The 25,715-nt window shown below is 40.9% G+C and overlaps 1 protein-coding gene across 2 annotated transcripts; it reads left to right on the top strand.

The window, feature by feature from the left end:
- The first annotated feature begins 2,079 nt into the window (after window positions 1-2,079).
- GEMIN2 (gem nuclear organelle associated protein 2) lies at window positions 2,080-24,750 on the top strand. Of its 2 annotated transcripts, XM_053595122.1 has the most exons (10): window positions 2,080-2,328; window positions 2,729-2,813; window positions 6,127-6,216; window positions 6,473-6,532; window positions 10,357-10,470; window positions 13,947-13,991; window positions 15,850-15,918; window positions 19,605-19,715; window positions 20,935-20,993; window positions 24,435-24,750. In XM_053595122.1, exons 1-10 carry the CDS (start codon window positions 2,159-2,161, stop codon window positions 24,472-24,474), a joined length of 843 nt encoding a protein of 280 aa, XP_053451097.1. In that variant the 5' UTR covers window positions 2,080-2,158; the 3' UTR covers window positions 24,475-24,750. The 2 variants fall into 2 exon arrangements, with proteins under 2 accessions (XP_053451097.1, XP_053451098.1); XM_053595123.1 differs by lacking the exon at window positions 13,947-13,991 and having other exon boundaries at window positions 2,135-2,328.
- Window positions 24,751-25,715: the final 965 nt, after the last annotated feature.

Below are 25,715 nucleotides of genomic sequence, written 5' to 3'. Positions count from 1 at the left end.
GCGACATAGTAAGACTCTGCTTCAAAAAATAATAATAATAATAATATAAAATTTCAGAACCATTTCAGAATCATTTGTATACTTTCTTACCTCTTTTGTTGAAAACTAATTTATTATTATTTCCCAGGACAACCTACCTTCTACTCAGCTATTCCTCTCCTTTCTTTCTTGATTCATATGTAGTTCTGACACCTACTTACGCAAGAGTCCAGTGTTAAGCATTAGTGGCAAAGCAATCACGTTGTTTTCTCCAGAAAAACAGGGGATAGGGATGATTACTATAATTTAGTTTCAAAAAAAGTATTCAGAAGAAAAATCCAGAAATGAAGTCACTGCTTACTTTTTTTCATACGTGCTTACTTTTTTAAATTTGTTCTTGATTATAGCCAAAATGCTGGTGGGGGGGGAGGGTGAGAGCATTTCCTCACATTTCTTCTAAATCTGTTTTTTCCAAAATCAGTGAAAACTTTTTAGCCAAATAACTTTCCAGTTTGACTGCAGCCATATGGTGTCTTTCCAAGTCTCCCAATTCCTAAACACTAATTCCTTAGTTTTAAGCAAAAGACTGTCCTCACTTTATCTTCCATTAAGAGAAAACCTCCTGATTGGACATCAATTCCTTGCAAGATAAAGGCAGCACTCAAAAAAAAAATAATAATAAAAACTTAAAAAATAAACATAAGTAGCCCAGGGGGTTGTGCTGGGAGCCTGTAGTCCCAACTACTTGGGAGACTAAGGCAAGAGAATCGCTCAAGCCCAAGAGTTTGAGGTTGCTGTGAGCTGTGACCCCACAGCACTCTACCCCAGGCGACAAAGTGAGACTGTCCTAAAATAAATAAATAAATAAATAAAAATAAGTTTAGAAAGTAAAGGTCAATTGTATTTGTTTAGAAAGAAAGAGAAATAATACCTCCATTGTTTCTTGCGCTTAGTGACCTACCCCAAGTTGCTTAACCCATTTCTGCCTGTTTCTTCATCTGTAAAATAGAGATAATAATTGTATCTTCCTCACAAAATTAACCTAATGCTAATATTGGTAACTTCTGAGTGTTGGCATTAGCTTTATCTTTTGCACTATTGGTATTTAAGTAAAGAAATTTTTCTTTTAAAAAAAGAGAGTGGCCAAGGGGTGTGGTTCACACCTATAATCCTAGCAGTCTGGAAGGCCAAGGCCAGGGGATTGCCTGAGCACAGGAGTTTGACACCAGCCTGCGCAATAGTGAAATACGTCTCTACTAAAACATGAAAAATTAGTCAGTTCCTGCAGTAGGTGCATGTAGTCCCAGCTACTCTGGAGGCTGGTGCAAGAGGATCGCTTGAACCCAAAAGTTTGTGGTTGCTGTGAATTATGACACCACGGCACCCTACTAAGAATCAAATGAGGAAATGTATGTAACGTGTGTACCCATGGTTTAAGAATTTAGAGCTCCCGCTCGGTGGCCATAGCTCAGCAGCTAAAGCGCCACCCACAGACCAGAGCTGGAGGGTTCGAATCCAGCCCCGGCCTGTCAAACAATGACAACTACAACCAAAAAACAGCCGGGCGTTGTGGCAGGTGTCTGTAGTCCCAGCTACGCGGGAGGCTTAGGCAAGAGAATCGCTTAAGCCCAGAAGTTGGAGTTGCTGTGAGCTGTGTTGCCACTGCACTCTACCGAGGGCAACATAGAATGTCTCAAAAAAAAAAAAAAAAGAATTTAGAGCTCCAAGAACGACAATGATAGTAACGTTACTTGACTGCTTCAAAAAATATCTAAGCAGGGCGCCTGTAGTCCCAGCTACTTGGGAGGCTGAGGCAAGAGAATCGCTTAAGCCCAGGAGTTGGAGGTTGCCACGGCACTCTACCGAGGGCCATAAAGTGAGACTCTGTCTCTACAAAAAAAATATATATATATCTAAGCATCTCTCATACTGGGGATTCATAAAAGTTATTCTTCGCCCTAACTTTAGAAGAGAGAATAGAGGGTTAAAGATGAAGTAACACTTCAGAGTCGCTTCCGCCAGGAATTAAACTCGCCCATCCTTTACTACACCACCAGAGCCTTAACCTTGCGCAAGCAATATGCTCATGCGCAGTTACATTCCCTAAATCCCGCCGCTTGCGGAGCTCCGTGCCAAAGGCGCTTCCTTATGCGCCTGCGCCGTGACCTTGACAGGGCGCATGCGCTGGGCGGGACTGGCCGGATTGAAAGCCATGGCGTGGGTACCTGCAGAGTCTGCAGTGGAAGAGTTGATGCCCCGGCTTCTGCCGGTGGAACCCTGCGACTTGACGGAAGCTTTCGATCCCTCGGTACCCCCGAGAACACCTCAGGAATACCTGAGACGGGTCCAGTGAGTGATTTGCCCCTGTACGGGTGGGCTGGTCATCCGCCCTGCCCCTGGGCACAGCATCTGGTACCCAGCTCGACCCCTCTGTGAGCTAAAGCCCCGCTTCCATTCCTGTCCTTTTCTCGCGCGAATTCTGATTTGCTCAAGCTCACTGGACTACGTCCTAGTGTGGGCTGGGTTTTTTTGAACTTGGTTGAGCGTATCAAGATGTGTGCTTTTACATTTCCTTGCTTTCAATCCAGATAGTTTGAGAAATACCTGTACTGTATATTGTTTAGAACTTCAATTGGAAATCCAAATTTTTTCCTGGTTTCACAATGAACTGTGGAAGTGGATTGCTTGTTTTACTACACCTGAGCAAAGTACAATTTTAATTAAATTTGCGTTTATTAATTATTTGTAGGATCGAAGCAGCTCAATGTCCAGATGTTGTGGTAGCTCAAATTGACCCAAAGAAGTTGAAAAGGAAGCAAAGTGTGAATATTTCTGTGAGTTTTATTAACTGTCTCCCAAAATTAAAAGGCTAAGATTCTTCCTTTAGAATCTGAGGGTGTCAGTTATAATATAGGTAAGATTTGACCACTACCTACAAATTATACATTCGTTTGTACATTTTCTTCCAGAAGAACAATTGGCCTGTGCTATCTCCGAGGAGACCATAACCCTGGCATTTGTGAAGACTTGCCCATCTTAATTTAGGACATAATCCAATCCTAAAGTCGTCTTTAGGTTACTTAATGCCATTCTTTATTTTTATTTTATTTTATTTGCAGTTTTTGGCCGAGACCGGGTTTGAACCCACTACCTCACTCCTTGAGCCAGAGGCACCGCCCCTATTCTTTATTTATTTTTTTTTTTTGTAGAGACAGAGTCTCACTTTATGGCCCTCGGTAGAGTGCCGTGGCCCCACACAGCTCACAGCAACCTCCAACTCCTGGGCTTAAGCGATTCTCTTGCCTCAGCCTCCCGAGTAGCTGGGACTACAGGCGCCCGCCACAACGCCCGGCTATTTTTTGGTTGCAGTTCGGCAGGGGCCGGGTTTGAACCCGCCACCCTCGGTATATGGGGCCGGCGCCTTACCGACTGAGCCACAGGCGCCGCCCCTATTCTTTATTTTTTAAGAGATCTTGTTCTGGTTCTGTTTTCATAATTATTATCAAACTGGTTTTTAGTCTTATTTTGCGTACCTTGCTTGTTCTGAATTTGACCAAGTTTTCTTTTATTCTGTAACAGTAGGAACCCAAATGTCTTATGCTTAGCTGCTTGCACACTGGGGATACCTTTATTCATTTATTTTTATCTAGCACTTTATTTGCCTGGCCCGTCATCAGTCAACTTAAAGTAGCCTGCCAGCATACCTAATTTTTTTTTTTTTTTTTTGCAGTTTTTGGCTGGGGCTGGGTTTGAACCTGCCACCTCTGGCATATGGGGCTGGCGCCCTACTCCTTTGAGCCACAGGCACTGCCCCATACCTAAAATTTTATTTTGTTTTTAAATTTTTTTGTAGAGATGAGGTCTTGATATGTTGCCCATGCTGGTCTTAAACTCCTGGCCTCAAGCATTCCTCCCACCTCACAATCTCCCAAAGTGCTGGGATTACAAATGTAAGCCACCATATCCAGCCTAAGCACAGTTTTGTTGTTGTTGAGATAGAGTCTCACTGTGTCATCCTCAGTAAAGTGCTGTGCCGTCACAGCTCACAGCAATCTCAAACTCTTGGGGTTAGTGATTCTGTAGCCTCAGCCTCCCAAGTAGCTGGGACTATAGATGCCTTCCACAACACCCAGGTATTTTTTTTGTTGTTGTGGCGATTGTCGTTGTTTAGCTGGCCTGGGCCCGGTTCAAACCTGCCATCCTCAGTGCATGTGGCTGGCATGGTAACCCCTGTGCTACAGGCGCCAAGCCCTAAGCACATTTTTTATTAAGCAAGTAGATTGTGCCAGGTACTAGAAATAAAATAGAGGCTAAGACAGGAAAGATCATTACCCTTGAAGAATTTACAGTCTGTTGAGGAAGACAGTAAACAAGCAAACAAATTAAATACTTTTTGTGACTATTGCCAAGAAAGTATATACAATGATCAATAAATAAGAGAACTACTGTAAATAATCACAGACTATCTCTCTGAGGAGGAATATTTTGATAATTTATATTTTATGTTCTAATTCATTTATCTGGTATTTATAATTAGAAAAATTTTAGTTCAGGGCGGTGCCTGTGGCTCAAGGAGTAGGGCGCCGGTCCCATATGCCAGAGGTGGTGGGTTCAAACCCAGCCCCGGCCAAAAAACCAAAAAAAAAAAAAAAAAAGAAAAATTTTAGTTCAGACACTATAATGTTTCATATAATTCCTTTTCAGAAATTTTTAGTTGATGGAATATGTCTTATGTACCTAATTTCTGATTCCCAAGTCAGCATCTCACTGTGTCACTCAGGTTGGGTAGGTTGGGGTATAATGGCACTATCATAACTTACTACACTCAAGCAATCCTTCTGCCACAGCCTCCCAAGTAGACAGGAATACAAATGTACACCACCACCCTGGCTATTTTCTTTTCTTTTTTTTTTTTTTTAAAGATGGGCATTGTCACTATGTTACCCAGGCTGGTGTTAAAATCCTGGCCTCAAGTGGTCCTCCCACCTTGGCCTCCAGTTACACTGGGAATACAGTTGTGAGCCACTGTGCCCTGTTTACCTAATTTTTTAAAAGTGATCCCACTTAAGTTCTATTTCAAGGCAATAGGTGATCATTTGTGAATTGTGTGATATTTTAGATTATAAGTTTGTGCCTGTAATCCCAGGGGATTCAGGAGGCTGAGGTGAGAAGATCTCTTGAAGCCAGGAGTTGGAGAGCAGCCTGGATAATACAGTGAGACCCTGTCACGAAAGTAAATAAATAAATATAAAATCAAGTGTTGTTATTTGAGTACATTTTGCCCATATCAGAATTCTTTTTTTAATCATATTGATAGATAATAATTGTACATATTTATGGGGTATGTATGTATATTATTTTGATACCTGCATACAATGTGGAATGATCAATGATCAAATCAGAGTAATTAGGATATTCCTCACCTCATTTATCTTTTTTTGTTGTTGTTTTTTTGTAGAGAGTCTCACTTTATCGCCCTTGGTAGAGTGCCGTGGCATCACACAGCTCACAGCAACCTCCAACTCCTGGGCTTAGGCAATTCCCTTGCCTCAGCCTCCTGAGTAGCTGGAACTACAGGTGCCGGCCACAATGCCCGGCTATTTTTTTGTTGCAGTTTGGGGCTGGGTTTGAATCCACGACCCTCGGCATATGGGGCTGGTGCCCTACCCACTGAGCCTCTGGCACCACCCTATCATTTCTTTGTGTTAAGAACATTTCAAATTCTTTCCTTAGCTATTGTGAAATACAGAATAAATTATTGTCACCCTATTGTGCTATTGAACTCTAGAACTTAATCCTTCCTTCACTGTTTTTCATGCCAAAAATTCTTTATTTGGGGTTTATCTCTCCTTTTGTTTCTGTTTTGGTATTATAGAAAGATAGGATTAGATTGTATCCTCAGGGCTCATGTCATTTAGATTTCTTAGAAACTCAGAACTATAAACCATTCCAGATTGCTCTTATTAAAGTGACTAAAGATCTTTCCATAACAATTTTAACTGGACATAAATAGTAAAGTATTTATTTTTCTTGAACAGTCTTATTTATTTTTCACTCTGTATCTTGGTTTTAGTCTTACTTTGTAGAAGCATGAGATTCTAGTTATGATACTAAAATTAATTGTACTATTTATGAACTGATCTCTAGCTGTCAGGTTGCCAACCTGCCCCTGAAGGTTATTCTCCAACACTACAGTGGCAACAACAACAAGTAGCACAGTTTTCGATTGTTCGACAAGTAAGTATCAAATTTTATCACATTAGACCCCCTTTCAGATTTATTTCTGTTCTTAGAAGATAGTTGGAGAACTAAGATTTATGCTCCTGAAGTATACTGAACCCCCATGAATTAATTACCAAATTCTTATAATCATTAAACATAATCTAGTTTGGAATTTATTTTTTAAGTTTCAGATGGTTAGAATTTTGTGCAGAAACTGATTTCTTTTGTTATGCATTCTCTGAAAACCCTTGTCTAACTTTTCTTCCTTTAGAGTGTGAATAAACATAGAAGTCACTGGAAGTCACAACAGTTGGATAGTAATGTGACAATGGTATGTAAATTTCTCAGTTTAAGTTGTAACATATATACCTGTTTGAAATAGTCCATATGTATTTCCAATCTTTAAAGATTCACTTGCTTAGTTCATATTATTTTCGTTTTCTTCTACATACCACTAATAGCAACAATTCTATTATAGTAATAGCCTGTAAAGTATAGAATTAGTAGTATACATTATTATTTTCATGACAATTTTAATCCCAGCCTTCTGGGAGACTTTTGGACAGGTGATCATTAGGCCTCTAAAAGTTTTTAAAGATTCTTCTAGCCATTTGCTTTTTGGAAAATAAATAACTTTTTCAATATTTACAAAAACATTGAGTAAAGACTTGTTGGATTTCCCTGATGAGGTTATGATGCATGCAGAAAACCCACAGTAGTACAGAATATCCTGTCATCTTCACAATACCAATAACGTATTACTGAAGCCTATCATGCATATTGCAAACTAGTATTTCCTGCACTTTACCTATTTAGATACAGTTTGAAGCTCTTCATTCTTAACACCCCAAATAAAGAAGGGAGTTGAGGAAAACATGGACACCTTTATCCAGGGAAGTAGTTTGGTTTTTTTTGTTTGTTTTGGTGCGTTTGGGTTTTTGTGTTTTTTAATGTAGAGACAGGGTCTTGCTGTGTTGCCCAGGCTGTTCTCAAACTCCTGACCTGAGCATTCCTCCCACCTCAGCCTCCCTCCCAAAGTGCTAGGATTATAGTCTTGGCTACCACACCAGCCCAGGGCAGCAATTTTTAGCCCCTGGGGACTCTTATATTCCTTCTGATTATCTAATAAAAGCTCTGTATCTTCAAAGGGGAAAAAATGCACCTATGCACACAATTTTGCACCTAGTTTCAGCAGTTCATGGATTTAGGGTTTTAGAAGTTTCCTGTAGGAAGTACTTTTTTTTTTTAGACAGAGTTTCACGATGTCACCTTTGGTACAGTGCTATGGCATCACAGCTCATAGCAACCTCCAACTCTTGGGCTTAGGCAATTTTCTTGCCTCAGCCTCCCAAGTAGCTGGGACTACAGGTGCCCGCCACAACGCCCGGCTATTTTGTTGTTGTTTTGGCAGACCTGTGCTGGATTCGAACCCACCAGCTTCAGTGTATGTGGCTGGTGCCCTAGCCACTGAGCTACAGGCGCCGAGCCAGGAAGTACTTTCTAACATCTTTTACATAGTGGCACATTAGAATAAATGGCTGCTTGTGTACTCCTCCCAAGATGACCAGCTAAAAGCTGTGTGCTTCTGCATATGTACCACATGAAAGCTCTGCTCTGCGGAAAGTATGAAGGGAACTAACATATCACTTGCCCAAGGACTCTAAAACCTGTGTTCCTTTTACTACTGTCTTCCTAGTAAGAAGGATGTATGGGGGAGGGGAATTGGTGGATATAGGTATATTTTTTTCTTACTCAGCGTAAGGACTTTTGAGTACATGCCCACTAATTCAAAAGAAGCCAAATCTACATGTCTGTTAGGTGACATCCAAAGCCTATAATACATTATGACTTGATATAATTTTTGTCAAAAATGGAAATGACTTCATGTAATTGATTCAATAAACTATAGTCCCAGCCGGGCTCAGTGGCTCCCATCTGTAATCCTAGCACTCTGGGAGGCCATGAGGGGTGGATTGCTTGAACTCAGGAGCTCAACACCAGCCTGAGCAAAGCAAGACCCCATCTCTACTAAAAACAGAAAAATTAGCCAGGCATTGTGATGAGTGCCTATCGTCCCAGCTATTCAGGAAGCTTGAGGCATAAGGATTGCTTGAGCCTAAGTGTTAGAGGTTGGTGTGAGCTATGGTGACATCATAGCATTCAACCCCAGGGTGACAGAGTGAGACTGTATCAAAAATAAATAAAAATAGGCTCAGCAGCTAAGGCAGCAGCCATATACACGTGAGCTGGCGAGTTCGAATTCAGCCTGGGCCCGCCAAACAACAATGATGGCTGTAACCAAGAAATAACCAGGCATTGTGGCGGGCACCTATAGTCCCAGCTACTTGGGAGGCAGAGGCAGGAGAATCGCTATGGCTCAAGCAGCTAAGGCCCCAGCCATATACACGTGAGCTGGCGGGTTTGAATCCAGCCTGGGCCCGCCAAACAACAATGATGGCTGCAACCAAGAAATAGCCAGGCATTGTGGTGGTCACCTGTAATCCCAGCTACTTGGGAGGCAGAGGCAGGAGAATCGCTTGAACCCAGGAGTTGGAGGTTGCTGTGACCTATGATGCCATGGCACTCTACCCAGGGCGACAGCTTAAGGCTCTGTCTCAAAAATAAATAAATAAATAAATAAAAATAAACTGTGGTCTTTCAGAGTAATGGAATAATATATAGCAGTTGTTAAGTGTTCATCATGGCAAATGTAAACATTATGTCGGTAATAAAATGAAACAACATTTAAAACCACACTGTGATGGCACCTATATAAACATTGCAAACATTTGTTTATTGATTGAGCCAATCGTTTATTAAGCATATAATATATATACACACATATATTTATTTTATATATATACACACACACACACACATATATATCTTTTGGGGGGTTGGGGGGAGATAGAATCTCACTATGTTGCCCTGGGTAGAGTGCTATAGCATCATAGCTCACAGCAACCTCAAACTCTTGGGCTTAAGTGATTCTCTTGTGTCAGCCTCCCAAGTAGCTGGTACTACAGGCATCTGCCACAACACCAGGCTAAGGCATATATAGTTGTTTGGGGTTTTTTTTTTGTTTTGTTTTGTTTGCAGTTTTTGGCCGGGGCTGAGTTTGAACCTGCCACCTCTGGTATATGGGGCCGGCACCCCACTCCTTGAGCCACAGGCGCCACCTAGGCATATACTATATTTAACAGAATATTTACTGCTATCTGAAACAGAAACAGTCTTTGGCCTAATGAGGTCAATAGGAAAAGGTGAATACATTGTTCCAGGATGACAGGTTTAAAACATTTTAGCAATCTTCTGTTCACCCTAAGAATCTAATGAAACCTATTTGTCCCAGGGAGGAAAACTGTACCTGTGTAGAGTAATTTACAAGGCAGTATATGTACAAATAAAAGTTATTTTGTTAAGGTGGGTTATGATGGGCTGAATGCTTTTCCCCATTGGTCCTGCTTTTTCTGTCTGACAACTCAGAATGAATGTTTCCTCTCTGATGGGGCAGCCTTCAGTTATGTAAAGGATGTAATCATATCTCCTCCCCTGGGACAAACATTCTTCATTCTTGTAAGCATTCCTTAGTTCATTTTTTGCAATACTAATTTCCATTTTTATCACCCTCTTTTAAATGCACCCTGGCTTGTCAGTGGCCATTAAAGGGGGTCCAAACTACTCAGGCACTATGTTTGGTAGGGCTGCCATAAAAGACTAGGTGTCTTAAACAACCAAAATGTATTTTTCTTACAGTCTTGAAGGTTGTAAGTCCAAGATTTCAGCAGGGTTGGTTTCTTCTGAGTCTTTTCTCCTGGGCTTGTAGCTGGCCACCTTCTCCCTGCATGCTTACCTGGTATGTCTGCAGTGTATGGGAATCCCTTGTGTCTATATATTTAAATTCCCTTTCATAAGGAAATTGGATTGGATTAGGGCTCATTCTAATGGCCTTATTTTACTGTAATCACCTTTTTAGGCTGTATCTCAAAATACAGTCACATTCTGAGGTACTAGAGGTTAGGGCTTAAAGGTATGAATTTTAGGGACACAAAATTCTGCCTATAACTGGTACATTATTCTTGAGTTTAGTTCTTTTTCTTTTGTTCAATATTAAAAACAAACACATAGAAATAAATTCATTTTTTTCTCTTTCAGCCAAAATCTGAAGATGAAGAAGGCTGGAAAAAATTTTGTCTGGGTGAAAGATTATGTGCTGAAGGGGCAATTGGGCCAGCAACAAATGAAAGTCCTGGAATTGATTATGTACAAGTAGGTGATATGTGGATAAACTAGACAAAAAGGATTCTAATTTTGGCATGTTACTTATTATAAGAGGTCAGCAAATATATAGACCATGATCTAAGAATGATGTTTCGGTTTTCTTTTCTTTTTTTTTAAGAGACAGCAGTCTCTTGTTGCCCAGGCTGGAGTGCAGTGGCTTGATGATAGCCTCCTGTAGCCTTAAACTCCTGGCCTCAAGCAATCCTTCTGCCTCAGCCTCCTGAATTGCTGGGCTTACAGGTGTGAGGCACTGCACCCGGCACATTTTAGGTGTTTAATAGTTGTAAAAAATAAATTAATAATATGCGGCTAAGACTGTACATGGTACGCAAATCCTACATTACTTAACTATCTGACTTTTGGCAACCCCTGACTTACTTTATTAGCACTTTAACTTAAAAAGTGGCAGCCCAGTTTCTGAAACAATTTACTGTGACTAATTTTAAGTTGATTTCTTATCTTTTATGTTTGGCTATGTAATAATTTTATGAATTAGATTTCATTTTTTGGAAATGGTAAGGCATTGGGAAAACAAGTTATTAGGAAAAAAGGAAAATGACACAATTAGAAAGGTACCTTAAAATGCTTACTGAATTGTATAATCTAAAGATGAAATGTTGAGGTGTATTTAAGTTTCACATGGCTTTAATCATAAATTACGGACCCAATTCTTTGTCCTTTTGGATTCACCTGCCCCTGAGTTTGCCTACGTTCCTGTAGAACATTGTATACATCTGCGCTGCGCCTCATGTTGTTTTGTTCAGCAGGTATTTATGATTTGCAATAAGGTACCACATTGTGTTTTTCACATTTAGAACTAATTTTTCCTAAAAATGCAGAAAGCTCCAAGAATCATTGATAGATAAAACCTACTCTCTCCCACCCACTCTCAAAATAAAATAGACAAAGGGTGTGTGTGTGTGTGTGTATAGAGAGAGACATCTCACAAGAAGGAAATACAAATTGTCCTTTTATGACAACATGCCAAATCACACTGTAATAGAAATATAACTTATAACTATACTGAGCTGCTATTTTTGAGGCAACATCCAGGCAAAGAAAGTTTTTAGCCAGGCATGAAGTGTCTGTAGTCCCAGCTACTCAGGAGACTGAGGCAGGAGAATTGCTTGAGCCCAGGAGTTTCAGGTTGCTGTGAGCTATGATTATGCAACTGCACCCTAGCCCAGACAATAAAGTGAGACCCTGTCTCAAAAAAAAAAAAAAAAAAAGTTTAATAATACTGTGTGAACAAGGCCTGGAAAAAGTGCCACTCCGGGCAGCACCTGTGGCTCAGTAGGTAGGGCGCCAGCCAGCCCCATATACCGAGAGTGGTGGGTTTGAACCCGGCCCCAGCCAAACGGCAACAAAAAATAGCCGGGCATTGTGGCGGGTGCCTGTAGTCCCAGCTACTCGGGAGGCTGAGGCAAGAGAATCACCTAAGCCCAAGAGCTGGAGGTTGCTGTCAGCTGTGACGCCATGGCACTCTACCTAGGGGCGATAAAGTGAGACTCTGTCTCTAAAAAACAAGTGTCACTCTGACACATGGTGTAGGACTGTAAGTAGACTGCAGTCTCAGGGAAGCTAATTTGGCACTCTTACCACTACCTATTGTTCTTTTTCTTTTGGATCATATCCTTAATATTTGCCATATTTTGAAAATGCTTTTTAATTTAATAAAGAATTAAAATATGTTAGCTTGTTATCACCAAAATATATACAAGTAAAATATACCATGTTAAAAAAAATGCTTTAGGAAGCAGGAATTTAATGCATCCTCCTAAGTTTGTCACAGTCAGTGGTGTTTTCATAATAAGGCCTCCCAGGAGCAAACTGCAAAGTAGACTTTTTTTTTTTTTTAAGGCAGAGTCTCACTGTCTCCCAGGCTAAAGTGACATGATGTCAGCCCAGCTCATAGCAACCTCAAACTCCTGTGCTCAGGCAATCCTCCTGCCTCAGCTTCCCAAGTAGCTGGGACTACAGGTACCCACCATGATGCCCAGCTAGTTTTCAATTTTTTAGTGGAGACAGGGTCTCGCTTCTGCTCAGGCTGGTCTCAAATTCCTGAGCTCAAGCAGTCCTCCGCCTCAGCCTCCCAGAGTGCTAGGATTACAGGCATGAGCCATCATACCCAGTCCCAAGTAGACATTTTTTAGTCAAATCAAATTATATTTGAAAATGTCATTCTAGGCTTGGCGCCTGTAGCTCAAGCACCTAAGGTGCCAGCCACATACACCAGAGGTGGCAGGTTCAAATCCAGCCTGGTCTTGCCAAACAACAATGACAACTACAACTAAAAAATAGATAGGTGTTGTGGTGGCCGCCTGTAGTCCTAGCCTACTTGGGAGGCTGAGGCAAGAGAATCTCTTAAGTTGGAGGTTGCTGTGAGCTATGATGCCACGGCCCTCTACCCAGGGTGATAGCTTGAGGCTCTGTCTCAAAAAAAAAAAAATATATATATATATATATATATATATATATCATTCTAATTCAAGTGACCTTAATTCTTCTTTTTCTTTCCTGACACAGAGTCTCACTCTTTTACCTTGGCTAGAGTGCAGTAGTGTCATCATGGTTCACTGCAACCTCAAGTCCTGGGCTCAAGCTACTCTCCTACCTTAGTGTTCTGAGTAGCTGGAACTACAGGTGCATGCCACCACACCTGGCTAATTTTTTTCTGGTATTTTGGTAGAAAGAGGGTCTCACTTTTGCTCAGGCTGGTCTGGAACTCCTGAGCTTAAGCGATGCTCCTACCTCAGCCTCCCAGAGTGCTAGAATTATAGGCATGAGCCACTGCACCAGACCCTAATTCTTGAAAATGTTAGATTTAGTTGAAAATTTTGAAATGGTATGTACATAGGGCCAGGCACGGTGGCTCACACCTGTAATCCTAGTACCCTGGGATGCCAAGATGGGTGCATTGCCTGAACTCACAGGTTCAAGACCAGCCTGAGCCAGAGCAAGACCTCATCTCTAAAAATAGCCGGGTGTTGTAGCGGACACTGGTAGTCCTAGCTACTTGGGAGACTGAGGCAAGAGAATCGCTTGAGCCCAAGAGTTTGAGGTTGCTGTGAGCTATGACACCATGGCACTCTACTGAGGGTGACATGAGGACTCTCTCCAAAAAAAAAAAAGAAAGAAAAAGAAATGGTGTGTGCAACATATTAATATCATTTTATCAACACATTATATATTTGATAAGTTAACTTTTTCGAGTGGTATCATTTTTTAAAATTTCATACTTTTGACCTTTTAATTGCCAAACTCATACTTTATTTTTAAATTCTTCAGCATTACCAACATAATTGTTCCTGAAATGTCTTGTTAGAATGGGCAATAAAATAATTTTCTTTTATTTTTTTCTTTGTTACTAAACAATATTGTGGCAAGAAATAGACCAGTTTGAAAAAAATGAAGCCTCTTCTTATAATACCACTTAGTAAATTACAGTCTTATTTTTCTTTCAGATTGGCTTTCCTCCCTTGCTTAGTATTGTTAGCAGAATGAATCAGGTAAAATTTATATAATAATGATATATGTAGTATGCATTCTTTTGTTTGTAACATATGAAAACGTACTTGAGGGCGGCGCCTGTGGCTCAAGGAGTAGGGCGCCAGTCCCATATGTCGGAGGTGGTGGGTTCAAACCTAGCCCCGGCCAAAATAAAAAAAAAGAAAACGTACTCGAATACATTTACTGAACACTTACAATATGCAGTGATTCTTATTTAATCTTTACCATATAACCCTATATTTGGGAGTTATTATTAATACCCACTTTTTGTAGATAAGGAGACACAATTTGAGATTAAGTAACTTGTAGGTGGTCAGAGCTCGTACTCTTTTTTTTTTTTTTTTTTTTTTTTGAGTCAGAGCCTCAAGCTGTTGCTCTGGGTAGAGTGCTGTGGCATCACAGCTCACAGCAACCTTCAACTCCTCAGCTTAAGCGATTCTCTTGCCTCAGCCTCCCAAGTAGCAGGGACTACAGATGCCCACAACACCCGGCTATTTTTTGGTTGTAGTTGTCATTGCTGTTTGGCAGGCCTAGGCTGAATTCAAACCCACCAGCAATTGTACTCTGTTAGAAATAATATATGGGCTGACAGTTTTACTTAAGCATTTGATTAACATACTGTAGCAGTCACATGAAATTCCATCAGTGTAATTTTTCTTTTTAAGCGTCCCACTGTATGCAAGTACACCAGAGAATATTTTCTTTTTTTTTTTCTTTGTACAGACAGAGTCTCACTTTATGGCCCTCGGTAGAGTGCCATGGCATCACAGCTCACAGCAACCTCCAACTCCTGGGCTTAAGCGATTCTCTTGCCTCAGCCTCCCGAGTAGCTGGGACTACAGGTGCCCGCCACAATGCCCAGCTATTTTTTGGTTGCAGTTCAGCCGGGGCCGGGTTTGAACCCACCGCCCTTGGTATATGGGGCCAGTGCCTTACTGACTGAGCCACAGGCGCCGCCTAACCAGGGAATATTTTCAAGACTTTGATAAATTCTGTGTGTATAGCTTTAAAACAGATCTTTCTCTAGCTAATTTCCTGTTTAGATTTATACTTTGATTTAATTTGAATTGGGAAATACACTGAAGTTTATTGTTTTTTTGTTTTCTTTTTTTTTGAGACAGAATCTCAAGCTGTCACCCTGGGTACAGTGCTGTGTCGTCACAGCTCACAGCAACCTCAAACTCTTGGGCTTAATCGATTCTCTTGCCTCAGCCTCTCTAGTAGCTGGGACTACGGGCACCTGCCACAATGCCTAGCTATTTTTCTTGTTGTTGTTGTAGTTGTCATTGTTGTTTTAGCTGGCCTACACCGGGTTCGAACCCATCAGCCTCATACTAGCCATGTATGTGGCTAGTACCCTATCCACTGAGCTACGGGCATCACCTAAACTAAAGGTTTTTATACAAATACTTGTTTTTTTAACTGCATGTGAAGTTTTTCAGGTGGTTACAAACTAAATACTGGGATTTCAGATGGGGGAGAGGACGTAGGGCAATTGGTGGGATCTCGTCTAATGTACACAATTAAGCCCAGGGTGAAGGGCTTAACTACAACTTGAACTTCACCTTAGAATTGAAAATAATGTAACCTAAACATTTGTAACCTCTTATTAATCTGAAAAAAAAAAAAAATACTAGAATTCAAGGTATTAGTTGATATTTGAGAGTATAAAAATATTTGTTTTCAAAGCCTCTTCTCCCTGAGTGAGTTATCTAATCAAATTACTAATGAGAGTCACAGTTTTCTTTGGAACTCTAAAGATAGGCCTTTGCTTTCTGAGTAAACTTAATAAAACTCATGTTGAACTCATGTTTTATTACTAATACAACTCTTTTTCCCTTTCCCCCCTTTTTTTAGGCAACAGTAACGAGTGTCTTGGAATATCTGAGTAATTGGTTTGGAGAAAGAGACTTTACTCCAGAATTGGTAGTATTACGTCTTTTTATTTTCATAATGCAGGCAAAATTCTACGTATAGTCATGTGCCACCTAAAGACGTTTCAGTCAGTATTAGACGGTACCTTTTCGTGTTTAGATACAGAGAGACTTACCACTGTGTTATGGCTGCCTGCAGTGCTCAGTGCAGTGACGTGCTTTACAGGGTTAGTAGCCTAGGACCAATCAGCTACGTCATACAGCCTAGCCACATAACAGGCTGCACCACCTATGTTTGTGTAAGTACACTCTGATGACTGCATAAGGATGAAATCACCCACAGATGCATTTCTCAAAACAGAATGTATCTCCTTTGTTTTTTTTTTTTGTTTTTTTGTAGAGACAGAGTCTCACTTTATGGCCCTCAGTAGAGTGCTGTGGCCTCACACAGCTCACAGCAACCTCCAACTCCTGGGCTTAAGCGATTCTCTTGCCTCAGCCTCCCGAGTAGCTGGGACTACAGGCGCCCGCCACAACGCCCAGCTATTTTTTGGTTGCAGTTTGGCCGGGGCCGGGTTTGAACCCGCCACCCTCGGTATATGGGGCCGGCGCCTTACCCACTGAGCCACAGGCGCCGCCCTGTATCTCCTTTGTTAAGCGACTCCTTACTGAATTTATGCATGCATGAGTTGTGGCTATATGGTATTTGTATTTTTATATTTGTATGTGTATATATGTATAATTCAAAAGTATATCTTTGTAGTGAAATAAGGAATTTATACCAGAATGTGAATCAACATATTGCTTTCCTTCATTGAGAAAGTTTTGCTTTGAGAAAAAAAGTATTAGTGAAAGAACTTAGTTTTTTTTGAAATAGAATCTCACTCTGTCACTCTGGGTAAAGTGCCATGGCATGATAGCTCACAGCAACCTCAAAGTCTTGGGCTTTTGTAATCCTCTTTCCTTACCCTCCTGAATAGCTGGGACTACAGGCATGTGTCACAACACCTGGCTAGTTTTTCTGTGTCTAAAAGAGATAGGGTCTCGCTCTTGCCAGCTCACAGGTTTGGGACCAGCCTGAGTAAGAGTGAGACCCTGTCTCTAAAAATAGCCAGGCATCGTGGCAGAAGGTGTCTATAGTCCCAGCTACTTGGGAGGCAAGAGACAACTGAGGCAGAGAATCACTGGAGCCCAAGAGTTTCTGTGAGCTATGATGCCACAGCACTCTACTGAAGGCAATAAAATGAGACTGTCTCCAAAAAAATTTTTTTTCAGTTTTTGACAGGGCTGGGTTTGAACCTGCCACCTCCGGCATATGGGGCTGGTGCCCTACAGGTACCCCCCCATTTTTTTTTTTTTTTATTTTCTCTATACATGTACATGTGTTTATTTGGTTTCCACTTTTTGCCTTCACAAAATTAAAGAGCCTTAAAATTTAATAACAATAACAATGTTTAAGATAAGGACTAGAAACAAAAACCACGTAAAGAACGAATGAAGATAAATACAGTCGGAAAAGAAATCAGATGATTGCTGCAACGAAATATTGAGCAATAATAATAATGAAAAGAAAAGTAACATTCACATTGTCAGATAAAAGCATGTCTATCATTCCTGAAAAGAAAAAGAAAAAAGTATGTCTATCACAGAATGCTTTGAATTTTTTTTTTGAAGTTTGTCAACAATGGTTCCATCTAATGTTACTTGATAATTTTCCAGGTATAGCAAATTTGCAGTAGTACTTCAAATTAAACAAACTTTTTTTTAGTATCAGTGAAACATATTTTTCCCATGTGTTGGTGTATTAGCTACAACTTTAATAGATAACTTTGTGTTCTTAGGCTGCTTGTTTATTAGAATCTGTTGAATTTAATATTTGATATTAGTTCTTATCTGTTTTATTTTTTTCTTCTTTTTTCATTTTTTTATATCAGTTGCGTCCAAGTGTGACCTTTGATTGATACAGGTACAATTGATGAAACCTTTTTGAAAAAGTGTTGTACATGGGCGGCGCCTGTGGCTCAGTGAGTAGGGCGCCGGCCCCATATACCGAGGGTGGTGGGTTCAAACCCAGCCCCGGCCGAACTGCAACAACAACAACAAAAAATAGCCGGGCGTTGTGGCGGGCGTCTGTAGTCCCAGCTGCTTGGGAGGCTGAGGCAAGAGAATCGCTTAAGCCCAGGAGTTGGAGGTTGCTGTGAGCTGTGTGACGCCACGGCACTCTACCTAGGGCCATAAAGTGAGACTCTGTCTCTACAAAAAAAAAAAAAAAAAGAAAAAGTGTTGTACATATAAATAGGAAAACAGTGAACATTTTGAAAATTAGCACAGATTTTATCTGTGATGATGAGATGAGATTGCAGGTTTGTTCTTTCCTTTGTGCTAATGAATTCCTGACAATTTTTCTGCATTAAGTGTGTGTTAGTTTTTTTTGTTTTGTTTTGTTTTTTTTTGTAGAGACAGAGTCTCACTTTATGGCCCTCAGTAGAGTGCCGTGGCCTCACACAGCTCATAGCAACCTCCAACTCCTGGGCTTAAGCGATTCTCTTGCCTCAGCCTCCCGAGTAGCTGGGACTACAGGCGCCCACCACAACGCCCAGCTATTTTTTGGTTGCAGTTCAGCCGGGGCTGGGCTTGAACCCACCACCCTTGGTATATGGGGCCAGCACCTTACCGACTGAGCCACAGGCGCCACCCGTATGTGTTAGTTTTATAATTGAAAATTCCATTCAAAAAGGGAATAAGGACAAATTTACCTTGTCATGTATTTATAGAAGTACTAAAACATTGTTTCATGTATAGTATAGTTAGTTTGTGTGGACCCAAAGGGCAAAATTATAAAATGATTTGTAAATCTGTCCAGTACATAGAGGGCAAAGATAAAAATATATCTTAATTTGGGTGGTACCTGTGGCTCAGTGGGTAGGGCGCTGGCCCCATATACTGAGGGTGGTGGGTTCAAACCGGCCCTGGCCAAACTGCAACAAAAAAATAGGTGGGCATTGTGGCATGTGCCTGTAGTTCCAGCTACTTGGGAGGCTGAGGCAAGAGAATTGCCTAAGCCCGGGAGTTGGAGGTTGCTGTGAGCTGATTCGCCATGGCACTCTACCAAGGGCGATAAAGGGAGACTGTACAAAAAAATAAAAAATATATATATATATCTTAATTTTTATAATGTTTTATTCACATGTTAATATAGTTTCTGCTTATGAACGAGAACTTCATTTGTCATAGAAATATCTGAAATGAAATCTTTGGGGGTTAGGGAATATTTTGAAGTGTCCAGTGTTCTTTGTCTAGGGTTACAAGGTGCAAGAAATAATACCTTGCTATCGAAATGATACTTTGTTTTTTATATCCAAACATAATAACAATGAAATGTTCTGTGAATTTATTCATAGCAAATAACCAGACAAAACACTGGACTTTTCTTTTTCAAGACAGGGTCTTACTCCTGCTCACAGGCTAGAGTCCAGTGGTACAATCACAGCTTGCCTGCTGCCTATAACTCAAGTGATCCTCTTGCCTCAGCTTCCTGAGCAGCATAGGTGTGTACCACCACACCTGGCTAATTTTTAAAATTTTATAGAGATGAGGTCTTGCTGAGTTGCCTAGGCTACTCTCAAACTCTTGGCCTCCGCCTTCCAAAATGCTAGAATTATAGGCATAAGCCCACAGATATTTTAAATTAGTTAAAACTTATTCAGTATTTGTCTAACTATTGAACATTTTATTTAGGGAAGATGGCTTTATGCTTTGTTGGCTTGTCTTGAAAAACCTTTATTACCTGAGGCTCATTCACTGATTCGGCAGCTTGCAAGAAGGTGCTCTGAAGTGAGACTTGTAGTGGTAAGTCGCAGCTTAACTATTTCAAATTGAAATCACTCACCTATTTATGTGATGGTAAACAAGGAAACACATGGAATATTTTATTAGTTAGGGCTTAGATTTGGCAAAATAAACAGTAGCTTAAATAAAACAGAATGTGTTTATCAGATAAAGGAAGTCACAGGTAAGTCAGTAAGATGTAGGGGGGCAGTAGTCCAGACCCTTCAGTTCTGCCACATGTGGCTTTCCTCCGCGAGAACAGTCTGAGATGGCTGCTGGAGCTCCAGCCATTTTTATTTCATTATAGGCAGCTAGAAGGAAGCGGGGGGGAAAGGCCATTTTCTTTAAATAGCCTTCTCAGAGGTTCCATAAACATATCTTCTTATATAGCTTTGGCCAGAATTTAGTCCTGTGGTCCTAAGGACCCACATGAAATGTTTCCTTTTAGCTGATGGCCATCTGCCTAGCTAAGAATGAGCTTCTGTTGCTAAATAGGGCTGGGGGGACAAGCAGGGTAGTCAACTAACAGTCTCTGGCACAACAGTTGTTTTGAATTTCTCCATTCAGACCCTTCCTCTAACTCATGTCTTCAACATTACTATATAAATTATATAAATTAATCTAATACCAAGTTAAACCTAGTTCTGAGTTTTTTTTTCTCCGTTCCCAAAACGTATATTTGTTTGCCATTGACCATTCCAAAATATTTTCATTCATCTTCCATGACGTGGCCCAGACTAACTTTTTTATATGGCTTGTGCTCCAAACAAAATACTGTTAGGTTCGGGCAAGGTGGCTCATGCCTGTAATCCCAGCACTCTGGGAGGCCCCGGGCGGGTGGATTGCTTGAGCTCAGGAGTTCAAGACCAGCCTGAGCCAGAGCGAGACCTTGTCTCTAAAAATAGCTGGGCATTGTGGCAGGTACCTAATGCCACCTACTTGGGAGGCTAGGGCAAGAGGATTACTTGAGCCCAAGAGTTTGAAGTTGCTGTGAGCTGTGATGCCACGACACTGTACTGAGGGTGACAAAGTAAGACTCTGTTTCAAAAAAAAAAGATCCTTTTAGTTGTTTCTTAAGGAATTATTAACTCTAGTTTTCTCCTTTTTGAGGATTCCTAATTCCATGTGATGATTACTGTCATCTAATACAATTTTCATGTTTTACATCTGAAAAGGAAATTTAATTCAAAAATAATAGGAACAGACTGTTTTTAAAATTTTTCTTTCTTTTCTTTTTCAGGATAACAAAGATGATGAGAGGGTTCCTGCTTTGAATTTATTGATCTGCTTGGTTAGCAGGTATAGTTAAGTAATCCTTGACTTCTTCCTTACTTGATTATCAGTGAGGGTAGAACACATTTAATTTTATTGCATTTATATTCCTTTAATTGCCTGTATCCTTTATTTTCAATTGGAGCAATTTTTTATTTAGTACATGTTTTATTTCTTTTTTTTTTTGAGACAGTCTCAAGCTATCACTCTGGGTATGGGGCTGTGACATCACAGCTCACAGCAACTTCCATCTCTTGGGCTTAAGTGATTCTCTTGCCTCAGCCTCCCAAGTAGCTGGGACTACAGGCACCTGCCACAAAGCCTGGCTGTTTTTTTGCGGGGGGGTGGGGTGGGAGGGAGTTGTAGTTATCATCATTGTTTGGTGGGCCCGGGCTGGATTCAAACCCGCCAGCTCAGTGGTATGTGGCTAGCACCCTCGCCACTTGAACCTATTTTATTTCTTATAATGTTTATCCCAGCTAATACCTGTCTCCTCTGTTGGTAATAACGAATTAATGAGAGGATACCACATTGACCTAGGTACTTTATGTCCCGTATCTCTGATCCTTACAACAGCTCAGGGTTATTTTTTTGTTTTGTTTTCCTTTTACAGATTATGACACAGGTTCAGAAAGGTTATGTAGTCAATGGTTCAGTAAGCAATGAAACCAACAACTTAACTTCTGACTGCTGCTCTACACAGGTTTCACAGTATTCTGCAGTTATGAAAAGATAAATATTCAAGTATATTTGTCTTTTTTTCTTCAAAATGTTATATAAAAATAGAAAAAGAGTTCTAAATTATAGAAAGACTTATAGAAGATTTGAATGTTTAGAAAAAAGCATAAGGCCCAGCAGAGTGACTCACACCCATAATCCTAGCCCTCTGGGAGGCCAAGGTAGGTTGACCAGCCTGAGCAAGAGCAAGACCCTATCTCTACTAAAAACAGAAAAGCTAGCCAGGTGTTGTGGCAGGTACCTGTAGTACCAGCTATTTGGGAGGCTGAGGCAAGAGGATCTCTTGAGCCCAAGAGTTTGAAGTTGCTGTGAGCTATGATGCCATAGCACTCTACCCAAGGTGACAGAGTGAGACTAAACCCACCCACCCCCCCAAAAACCCCATAGGTTTGACTCTCTTTGGAGTAGCATCTTCAAAATGTGTATTAGATATTATCATAAACTTTGTTTGTTTTTTTTGAGACAGAGTCTCACTATGTTGCCCTCGGTAGAGTGCCATGGCGTCACAGCTCACAACAACCTTAAACTCTTGGGCTTAAGCAGTTCTCTTGCCTCAGCCTCCTGAGTAGCTGGGACTATAGACACTCGCCACAACACCCAGCTAGTTTTTGATTGCAGTTGTCATTGTTTTAGGAGGCCCGGCCTAGGCTCAAACCTGCCACCTTCAGTGTATATGGCTGGTGCCCTACTCACTGAGCTCCGAGCGCCAATCCCTCTTTTTTTTTTTTTTTTTTTTTTTGAGACAGTCTCACTTTTGTTGCCCCCGGTAGAGTGCAGTGGCATCAGAGCTCACAGCAACCTTCAGCTCTTGGGTTTAGGCAGTTCTCTCACCTCAGCCTCCCGACCTCTTGTGTTTTTTTTTATTGTTGTTGGTTTATTTTTGTAGCTTTAAGCCAATAACTGCTTATTCAGAGAAATTATCTACTCAAATGAATGGAATACTTTTTATCGAGTGTCACATAGTTACATACGTAGCCACTTTAATTATTTTGCCAGTGGTAATTATCTTTAAGCTTCTTATTATGGAGATCTTCAGACACAAACATAGTAAGAACTTATGTCTCCATAAAAATTTCTGCTGTGGTTTGGATTTTCTTTTTTTGTTGTCATCAGAATTCATGTTGAAATTTAGTCTCCTGGGGGCGGCGCCTGTGGCTCAGTCGGTAAGGCGCCGGCCCCATATACCGAGGGTGGTGGGTTCAAACCCGGCCCCAGCCAAATTGCAACCAAAAAATAGCCGGGTGTTGTGGCAGGTGCCTGTAGTCCCAGCTACTCGGGAGGCTGAGGCAAGAGAATCGCTGAAGCCCAGGAGTTGGAGGTTGCTGTGAGCTGTGTGATGCCACGGCACTCTACCGAGGGCTATAAAGTGAGACTCTGTCTCTATGAAAAAAAAAAAAAGAAAGAAATTTAGTCTCCTGGGTGGCAGTGTTGGGAATAAGGGCCTATTGGGAGATATTTGATTCACTGGGGCAGATCCCTCATGAATGGCTTGGTGCCATTCTCAAGGTAGTGAGTTCTTGCTCTGGGGAGACTAGATCAGTTCCCTTGGAATGGATTAGTTCCCAAGAGATTAGGTTGTTATAAAGCCAGGATCTCCCTTGGATTTTGTCTCTTCACAAGTGTTTGCTTCCCCTCAACCGTCTCCACCACATCATGAAGCATGGCAATAGCCTCACCAGAAGACAGGCTTTTCTCTCATGGAACTTTTCAGCCTGCAGAACCAGAAGCTAAATAAACTTACTTTTTTTCTAATTTTTTTTTTCTTTTTAAGACAGAGTCTCACTATGTCACCCTTGGTAGTGTGCCGTGGCGTCACAGCTCATAGCAACCTCAAACTCTTGGGTTTAAGCGATTTTTTTTTTTTTGCAGTGTTTGGCCTGGGCTGGGTTTGAACCCACCACTTCTGGCATATGGGGCCGGCGCCCTAATCCTTTGAGCCACAGGTGTCGTCCCCTGAAGTGATTTTCTTGCCTCAGTCTCTCTAGTAGCTGGGACTACAAGCCCACGCCACAATGCCTGGCTGGTTTTTTTGTTGTTGTTGCAGTTGTCATAGTTGTTTAGCTGGCCTGGGCCAGGTTCCAGTCTGCCAGCCTGGGTGTGGCTGGCGCCCTAACCACTGAGCTACAGGCGCCACCCTTTGTAATATTTTTTTTTATAAGTATAATGGCTCAGCGCCTATAGCTCAGTGAGTAGGGCACCAGCCACATACACTGAGGCTGGTGGGTTCGAGCATGGCCTGGGCCTACTAAACAACAATGCCAGCTGCAACCAAAAAATAGCCAGGCATTATGGTAAGCACCTGTAGTCCCAGCTGCTCAGGGGGCTGAGGCAAGAGAATTGCTTAAGCCCAAGTGTGTGAGGTTGCTGTGAACTGTGACACCATGGCACTCTACCGAGGGTAACATAATGAGACTCTGTCTCAAAAAACAAAAAAATAAAATAAAGTGTAAGCAAATATGCATATTTGTGATCCTATACACTTACAGATGGTAGCATACTAAACAGTCTGTTCTTTACCTTTTTTTTTTACTTAAGTCCTAGAAATCACACAGTAGCCATATAAACATTTTCCTCATTCCTTTTTTTTGGCTCCATAAACTTCCCCAGTATAGATGTACTATAGTTTACTTAACTAGTCCTCTTATTGACAGACGTTTTTGGTTGGTTGTGGTCTTTTCCAGGTAGTGCTTCAATTAATATCTTTATGCAAATATTCAATTCTTCTACTAGGTATTTTGACCAACGTGACCTAGCTGATGAGCCATCTTGATGTAGCTGATGTCTCAGGGACAGAAGATACTTCTGAAGGCAGCCTGTGTCTGAATAAGTGCAGTGCCAGTTTCAGTAGACTGCGTCACATCTTCAACTTCTGAAGGATCCGCATCTTGGCCTGTGCAACTCTAGTTGATACTTAGAATACAACTACATTGGTTTGGATGTCTGAAATAGCCATGGAAAATCTTACCCAGCTTTTGATACTGATTTGAACAGTTTTCTGCAATGACATGCATTTAAAATAAATGGAATGCCATTTATTGGTGAAGCAGCCTGCAAAGAAAGTGCGTGATGAAATTTTACAGAGAGGTCCTTGGTGTTGTTTTATTGTTTATTTACATGTATACATGTAAAATTTTATTGAAAATGTATTTTAGTTACTAAAATTATTTGACTTTTGAACAGAAGATGATGGATGTCCTTAGTATTAGAATTAAATGAATATAGGTTAGTGTGTTCATAGTCAGCATTAAAATTAATCAGAGGTTTTCCCTTTAAGCTCAATACTTCTGGTTTTCAATGCTTTACTGCACAAGCAGAACTTTTTCTAACAAGTCATTTTCAATAATAATAGGTCAACGTTTTTTCTGTTAAATCTTTTTATTTTTATCACTTATAATTTATTTCTATATCAGATAGGAATGTTTTATTCTTTAACTAACAAGATCCAACTAGTACTGATTATTAAAATAGGGGTTTGTATTCCTCACATAACAAGAAGTATAGAGAGCTCACTGACATGGGTTCAGTGACTCAGTGATACCAGAGTCTCTGAGAGATTCCTTTAGCCTTTCCCTAATGGCAACAAGATGGCTATCACAGTTCAAGGCAATGTATCTGTGTTCCTTCAAGACACAAAAAATGGGGAAGGAGGCAGAAACTCCCACATCTGATCCTGTTCTCATAACAGCAAAACTTTCCCAGAAATTCACTTCAGGTTTGTGTTCAGCCGCTGGCTACAAATGTGGCTCCCAGAAAGGTGAAGATACAAAGTTATAAGCCTTTTCAGTCTGTAATGTGGGGTGGGAAAGGATAAAGGGAGTGGGAGTAACCATGGATCAGGCAACTAACTGGTTAAAATTAGAGCAGATGTAATTTTTTTTTTTTTTTTTTGTACAGAGTCTCACTTTACTGCCCTTGGTAGAGTGCCGTGGCGTCACACGGCTCACAGCAACCTCCAGCTCTTGGGCTTACATGATTCTCTTGCCTCAGCCTCCCGAGCAGCTGGGACTACAG

Source organism: Nycticebus coucang, chromosome 6, assembly GCF_027406575.1.
Source record: "Nycticebus coucang isolate mNycCou1 chromosome 6, mNycCou1.pri, whole genome shotgun sequence".
In the NCBI taxonomy this organism is placed as follows: domain Eukaryota; kingdom Metazoa; phylum Chordata; class Mammalia; order Primates; family Lorisidae; genus Nycticebus; species Nycticebus coucang.
Note: the sequence above shows the minus strand (reverse complement) of the source record. Positions and strands in the feature narration are given on the sequence as shown.